General features: G+C 45.1%; 1 protein-coding gene across 1 annotated transcript in view; it reads right to left on the reverse strand.

The window, feature by feature from the left end:
- The window catches only part of DNAI1 (dynein axonemal intermediate chain 1), a 79,962-nt gene extending 76,094 nt beyond the window's left edge, over positions 1-3,868 (reverse strand). The window contains exons 1-3 of the mRNA XM_072413990.1: positions 3,739-3,868; positions 1,593-1,683; positions 924-992 (exon numbers count right to left, since the gene is read on the reverse strand). Coding sequence (XP_072270091.1) covers positions 924-992; positions 1,593-1,613 — 90 coding nt within the window. The 5' untranslated portion in view covers positions 1,614-1,683; positions 3,739-3,868. The remainder of the gene's footprint in view (positions 1-923; positions 993-1,592; positions 1,684-3,738) is intronic.
- Between the last annotated feature and the right edge of the window lie 4,390 nt (positions 3,869-8,258).

Consider the following 8,258-nt stretch of genomic DNA (forward strand, 5'->3'; position numbering starts at 1 on the left):
TGTACACATTGTGATATGTCAGAGATATATAAATGTATAATACAGGGGGGTGTACACATTGTGATATGTCAGGATATATAAATGTATAATACAGGGGGGTGTACACATTGTGATATGTCAGGATATATTAATGTATAATACAGGGAGGTGTACACATTGTGATATGTCAGGATATATAAATGTACGTTTAATACACTGTTCATCCTAACTCTATGCACTCTACTGTACATTATATACACTACTCTATTTACATTTATACAGTGCTCTTGTATTGCATAATAAACTCTATACTGCTTGGCTTTTTTATTGTTATATACATAATACACTTCGTATTTCTAGGCTACTGTGCTGTACAATACATATTCCCCACTGCATGGCATTATATACTGTGCTGTAAATGAAATACTCCATGCTGCTTATAAATGGAATGAATAATATATTACTAAGCAAACACATTGCATACTCCTGTTTAGCTGAATTTACTGTTCTGTATTTTTTCATACTCCACTCTTCTCACCTGTACACATTATGCTCCACACATCTTCTCTGTACAAACTATGATGTATATAATATACCCTAAAACATGAATTGTGCATCATATATCCTGCCAGCACATTGCTTGCTAAATGCCCCATATTTCAGATTGGCTTACTGTCTGGACTGTGCTGTACATGATATACCGTCTCACTCTTCGCAGTTCCTCTGTATACCCTATCCTGACACATTAACACTTTACATTATACACAATGCTGTACATTGCATACCCAGGACTGTAATAAACTACACTATACATACCACATGTGCCCTGTACTGGGTTCATTTAAACACTGTGCAGCACTGTAAATTGTGCTATTGCATGCTGTAGCCCTCTGTACACTGTATATATAAGAATATCACAATGGGGGAAGCTCTGCTGTTCTTACCCTCCTCCTAGAAATAGTCTTTGTCTGTTTGGGGACATTTGTCTTCTGAGTTTGGATAGGCGCAACTTTCTGCAAAGACAAAATAATGTGAGGAGAGGGCAGGGGGCAGTTCTGTAATAGCACAACACTGATAAATGATTGGACACCATGGTCATAATAATATTTTGTTTATTATTATTATTATCATTATAAATAAACGGGATGATATAGCACCAACATATTAAGAAGCATTGGACATTTAATAGGGATTGCAAATCACAGACAGATACAGACAGTGACACAGGAGGAGTAGAAGATCCTGCCCAGAAGAGCTTACAATCTAAGAGGTGGGGGAAGTGTTACACAATAGGAGGGAGATATGGAATGGTGGGAAGTAGTGAGAGTTTAGGAGACAGAAGAAGACGGGTCGGTGAGGTTGAAGCGTTGGGTGTTAGGGGCTCTTTTATATGAGCAGAAAGTAGGAGCAAGGCGAATAGGATGAGGAAGACCCAGAGGAAAGGAGAAGGAGCAGGGAAAAGTTGCCTTGACACTTAGCTCTGATGAGGTCATTGGCCACTTTAGTAAGGGAAGTTTCGGTGGAGGGGGTCATATAGCAGGATGCTACAACACCATCAGGGACAATACCAGGACAAAGTGCACACACAGGGAGCAGGGAGGACCCCAAATTACCTGCTTGGCTCTGGTCGGCATGGTAAAACCTTTCTGTATTGTGTCACTGAGTTCTCTGTCACTGCACCTCAATCAGAGGAACAAGTTATTCCTGAAACACAAAATATTGGAATAAAGAGAACCTGTCACAAATTCACAACAGTCATTAACATATATTTATTATACAGAATAAACCACGGGGTCCTTTATTTCATCTCCTGTTCATCTGACAGCTCAGCAACCTGAATGCAATGAGAATGCAAATCTTTGCCATGAGCTATGGCATCTCACAGTTCTCGGAAAACCGGGGCCACATCTTGGGGTTTTCATAGCGTATGCAACCAAGGGGGAGAGTAGTGCAGAATTGGAAGACAGAACTCCATTCATCTACCCAGTGGGACAGCTACAAATCTATGGGAATTTGGACCTGAGCTCCCATCTGTTTAAGGGCACAGTTATGCCTTCCCCCCTCCTTCATTTACAAATATTCAGTTATAATATCTAAATAATGGGATACAGGTACACAACCATGGAGGGGTCACAGTAACAATAGAGAGGATTCAGAGGGATCACAGCTAGTATAGGTGGTTCTCCCCGGCCCCTTTTAGCCGGGCTCACTACCCGGCACTTTTCAGTATCCACCCGGGTATTTTTGGGTAGTTTCTAGGAAGTTGGGTCACAATACAGGGGCCACCACCCACCTACAGTTTCTTCCCACCCGACTTAAAAATATTTCTGGGAAGACCACTGCAGATAGTATAAAGGGATAGGAGTCGGGATTTAGCCGTCACAGACAGGCTGGGGTGGGGGGGTTTGGTCACAAACAGAATAGTGGGATCACAGAAATTATGGGAGGGTCACAGAGTCATGCCCAGGATGGTGGGGTGATAGACAGGATTGAGGGTCACAGGGTAAATACCAAGGATGAAGATGTCAGACAGGATGTAGGATCACAGGCAGGATTGGGGAACACAGATTGTATAGAGGGGTCACAGTCAGGATTCAGGGGTCACAGAAAGTACAGATGGCTCACACACAACATGGAGCTGTCCCAGGGTCACACCCAGGATATGGGGGTCACAGACAGGATATGGGGGACCGCCCAGGATATAGGGGTCAAAGGATGGAGGATAGCAATTCGCATAAAGGGGGCACAGTCTGAATGTCCTTGTATTGCCCATGGGGGCAGCTTTGTGTCTGGGCAATTCTGGGTCTAATTGAAGGGTATTGGGGGTGCTGCCCACACAGAAATATCATTATCCTGCCATTCTGTACACATTATACCAGGAGGAGGTCCCTTCATTGTGCTATTGCTGAGCTCGCCTTCTGAAAGCGCTGCCTGCCCGGCTCTCATGCTGATCCTCTTGCTTTAATGGCGGCTTCACCCAATGCAAAGTGGCACAATAATGTGCAGGTTTTAATATGTAATATCACAGAGCACAGAGTGCGGAATGAGGACGTTCCTTGTGAATGGCACTAATGGGACCATTTACAGCTGCATTGTGACAACACGTGCTACAATGTGCAATGTCATGTATGTAACACGCCTGCTCCGTGTGCCGTGTTCTGTGACATTATTCAATAGAAATTGGTGTTGTGGTGCACTGATAAAAATAAAAAAGTGTCTTGCAGCCAGTTCTTAGGTAATCCGCTGCGGCATCACTATGGCCATGAACCCAATGACACGCTTATATGTGAATGAACCAGAAGTGACCCAGGAGAATGTACTGGACACATTCAGGCGAGTAGACTGCCTGCGGGCACCGCACACTAATGTGCCCCAGAGCAGCCAGGTGCCATGGGGCCCATAATACTCTCTATTACTAGGGGACGGGAGTAGCGGTATTATTATTATTGGGACAGGCGATGGATCAGATGGAGCCCCATGATAAGGACATGACAACCAATCCTCAGTCTGCTCAGGCCGGTTGTCATGCTGATGCTTTGGCTTCCCCTGATTGGTGGGAACACACAGAGGGCCCCATGCACCTGCCTGCTCTCCTTATCACGTATAACCTTATACCTCACCTGGAATCCCCCATTGTACCCCAACACACAGGTGACAGGTTACCCCATGTGCCCCGTAATGATGGCTGCAGACAGCTGGTATCTGACCCCCCACCAGAACAGACGGAGCCCCCAGACACATCACACCCATACCCTATACCTGCAGCTGGATCGCAGTCCCCTTGCAGACCGGAAGTTGATGTTCGGTTGCCAGGAGACGCCTTGACGCTCTTTACGAAGTGTTTAGACGTGCACGCGCAAAGGTGTTCATGTAGCTGGGAGCGGTTGTCATGGTGACCGCGGCGGGACCGATGTGTGTTGTGTCTGCAGAAACCTTACAGATCACGTGACGGGCTGCTGGCAAAATCCATATAAATAATAAAACTTTCTGCAGACACCCCGTGTATAGCCTGTACCCTGCACTCTATACATACCCCCTGTACCCTATACATACACCCTTCCTATACCCTGCCCATACACCCTGTACCCTGCCCATACACCCTGTACCCTGCTTATACACCCTGTACCCTGTACATGCACCCTGTCTATAACCTGTACCCTGCTAATACATCCTGCACCCTATACATACACCCTTCCTATACCCTGCCTATACCCTGTACATACACCCCATCTATACCCTGTACCCTATACATACACCCTGTACCCCCATATTGTATCTACCAGCTGATGCGAGCCTTTTACCACGGGATCAAAAATTTACTGCTAAACTACCCGAAAAATGCATTTTTTTCAAAAAGGTAAAAATCAGATTGGGTTGCTGGTTCTGTATGTGAGCCTAGCTATCTGTAAACAATTCCACAACTAAATATGTTCTGGCAGTGTACACTGTGACTGAGACTGTCCCTGAAAATCATACTATTCCATGACACCATAACAATACTGCACCATAGACCGGTGTTCCATTACCTACACCTGACCCCTGTGTTACATACACCTGACATAATGTCACCTGTAAAAGAAGGCTCTATATAATTAATTTTATAGTGCCCCAAGCATTAAAAAAAACATTGGGCCTGATTCTTAAAAGCTTTCCAAGGCTGGAGAGGATTATTGGTATTATTATTATTATTATTAATAATAATAAACAGGATTTATATAGCGCCATCATATAACACAGTGCTGTACACTGTCCATTCACACTGTATCCTCTCCAGCCTCGGAGAGCTTTCATAAATCAGGCCCATTGTATTTCCACTCCCCAACCATTATAAGTATTCTAAACTTCCATATGTGTAAAATACATAATTCTTCACTGATTGCTGCTTTTACATGGCAGCCATTGTGTGCTGACAAGGTTGCACCCACACACACCTTTCTGCCCTGATAGAAAAATCCCCCCCATCGGCTCTCTTCGCTCCTCCAATAACCTACTAATGACTTCCTCACTCATAACCTCATCACACGCACGGATACAAGACTTTTCTAGAGCTGCCCCCACTCTCTGGAATGGTCTCCTCGTCCTATTCGGCTTGCTCCTACTTTCTGCTCATTTAAAAGATCCATCGAAACCCAACGCTTCAACCTCACCTACCCGTCTTCTTCTGTCTCCTAATCCCTCACTACTTCCCACCATTCCATATCTCCTCCTATTGTGTGATACTACTATCACCCACCTACCCACCTACTAGATTGTAAGCTCTTTGGGGCAGGGTCCTCTCCTCCTCCTTTGTCACTGTCTGTATCTGTCTATCATTTGCATCCCCTAAATAATGTACAGCGCTGCGTAATATGTTGGCGCTATTTAAATCCTGTTTAATATTAATAATAATAATAAAAATAATAATAATATTAATAAAAAGAGAATAGGTTGGAGGTATGTGGGGGCACCTCACACGCTACCTGGATTGTTGAATGGATAGATTCATAGAAATTTACTGAATAGGTATGTGTGAATAAACCTGACATATATGGTTGTTATTGATAATTTTAGGTCAAATTGGATGTGTGTTAAGAAGACAAATTAATTTAGCTAATTATTTACCCTATTGATACCCCCTGGTGATTGTCGCTTGCTGCTCCGCTCTCTGACCGCACACCCTATCGCTTTTTTTTTTTTAAAAGAATCCTCGGATACTAGACGGGTTGCCCCAATGTTACCAGAGAGTGGTATGTATGTGATGTATTTCTTGTTTTAACATTTCTGATGAAAGTAATGTTTATTGTATGTATTTTTAATGAAATATGTGATTATAGGTCCCTATGTGTCCTGAGGAAGTGAACTAGATCCGTGAAATGGGTCGAGTAACATTGAGACCCAACATGAGACCAATGTGAATTTTTTCCATGTCAATCTCATGTTTAGATTGTTTTTATGTCTACAAGTTTTCTTTTAGCTATGCTTAAACATTGTAGAGATGATTGTTATTGTCACAGTAGCTGCAAGGCAGGACGGTGGACCCTCAGTGTCACCAGCTCATTTGGTAGAGAAGTGCACAGGGTGCAAAGTTTAAGCAGCTGCCCGGTCTTCAGCAGAGCCTCTAGAGGTGGGGATGATGCGCTGCAACTGCCAGGTTGGTTCGGCACTATCCCATATAGTTCTCCAGATTTCCAAAGGCAGCTCTCTGCCTAGGGTACCTTCTTATTTCAGCAAATACCTATGTTTGACAAAAGGCCATGTTGGTTCAGTATTTAATATAATATAAGTATATCCCAGAGATAAGTCCCCTCTGAGAGGGTCCGTCTGCACAGAGTTTCTCAAATTCTGTCATATGAGTAAATGGCATACTTTTAGTAATGGAATGGGCATAGTGTCGTATTTGAAGGTACCCATTGAAGCAAGTATGTAGAATCTTAAACTTAGCTCCTGAAATGACAGGAGATGTCTGGTGCAGGGTTCACAATATGACGGAATTAAAAAAGGCAACAGACTCGCCATGGTTGTACTATTTGGCGCGATAAGCTATCAGGTAGAAGCGGAGTAAATAGGAAAGAGTTAGGTAATGATGTAGGGGTAGTCTGGGCAAGTTTATCTTTACATTGGAGCCATCTTCCTCGTGAAAAATGTATAGGACCCAAAAGGGAACTCTCTGGGACATTATAATGTTCCAGAGAAAACATAGACATAATAAGACATAATGAGTTCCAGAGAAAAGAATTAGGGTGTATCAGTGCCAACCATCATCTTTCAATTTCCATCCATCTGTTAAAAGAATACAGGGTACACCAAGAAGCAAGATGACGCAATGCATCGCTATTTAAGGAAATCTGGGACACCTAGTCCTTCTCTTTCTGGGAGGGAGCATAAAACTGATTTAGGCAAAGGGTATCACTTTTAACCCCAAATAAATTTGAGAGTTGCCGCCTGCAGTTTACCAAGGGAGGACCTAGAAATCGGTATCGGTAACCAAGGACCGCAACCTGGTGGTAACCAGCAGTGCAACATCCTCACCACTAGGGGCTCTGGAGAAGACCTGGTTACTGCTTAGACTCTGCGCCTTGGCTCTTGTCTGGGCTCACACCACTTCCGTGCAAGCTGTAGCGCCCCCTAGTGGCCTGGTCTTCCCAAGTGTGCCCTCCAAGAGGGCAAAGCAGCCCAGAGTGGACAAACGGGGTAAGTCTGATTGTAAGAGGCCAGGATCAGGAGCCCTGTTACTCATTAGAAGATGCTGTTGTTCAGGTAGGTTCACGCTCTCTACTTATAGAGTTCTAAATCCCGCCATGTGCTGTGCATACCACATATGTAACAGTGCACACCGATCAGGAAGTAAATACAGCAGATGGGTGTTTAACTACCCCAAACGTAGCTTATAGCAAGGCTGTGCCAACCTCTAAATACAGTACAAACTAAAAAACAAAATAATTCTAATTATTATTATATTATTAATAAACCAGACTTATTACGCAGCGCTGTACATTAAATAGGGGTTGCAAATGACAGATACAGACAGTGAAACAGGAGGAGGAGAGGACCCTGCCCCGAAGAGCTTACAATCTAAGAGGTGGGGGAAGTATCACACAATAGGAGGGGATATGGAATGGTGGGAAGTAATGAGGGTTTAGGAGACAGAAGAAGACGGGTAGGTGAGGGGAAGCGTTGGGTTTTAAATGAGCAGAAAGTAGGAGCAAGCCGAATAGGACGAGGAGACCATTCCAGAGAGTCCCAGGCACATCAGCTCGCTCACAGGCCTGAGTACCACTTCCCTCATCCATTCCCATGACAACCGCTAGAGGTTACGTCACCAACCTGCCGCTGCTGGCCCCACCTCTCTCAGCTGTCACAGATGGCCCCGCCTCTGCATTTGCTGTCACATCAGCCACGCCCTCTCCCTGCTGTCATCGCCTCCCACCCCATCCATGTGCTGTCACAGGCAGTCCCGCCTATTTTCTTACTGTGTCACGCCTCCTCGCTGAATACTGAGCCATAATGCTCCGCCCCTTTGTTTTCTTTGCCGATTGGAAGATTGTTGAGTCAGTGCAGGGGGCGTGATCTATTGAGGTCCTCCCTCTCACGTGCCCCGCCCTGGCCCCGCCTCCTAGTCCTCTTCAGCATCCCGCAGAGCGGCACCATGATGGAGGAGATAGATCGTTTCCAGGTGCCCACCGTGCACTCCGAGATGCAGCCGCTGGTGAGAGCCGCCTCCTCCTCCTTCACCTCAGGGCCGGGAGGATGGGGGGCGCATGGGACTGGGCTGAGGGGATGAGGAGACGGAGGGCTGAGGG

This window comes from Pyxicephalus adspersus, chromosome 6 (assembly GCF_032062135.1).
Source record: "Pyxicephalus adspersus chromosome 6, UCB_Pads_2.0, whole genome shotgun sequence".
NCBI classification, from domain to species: domain Eukaryota; kingdom Metazoa; phylum Chordata; class Amphibia; order Anura; family Pyxicephalidae; genus Pyxicephalus; species Pyxicephalus adspersus.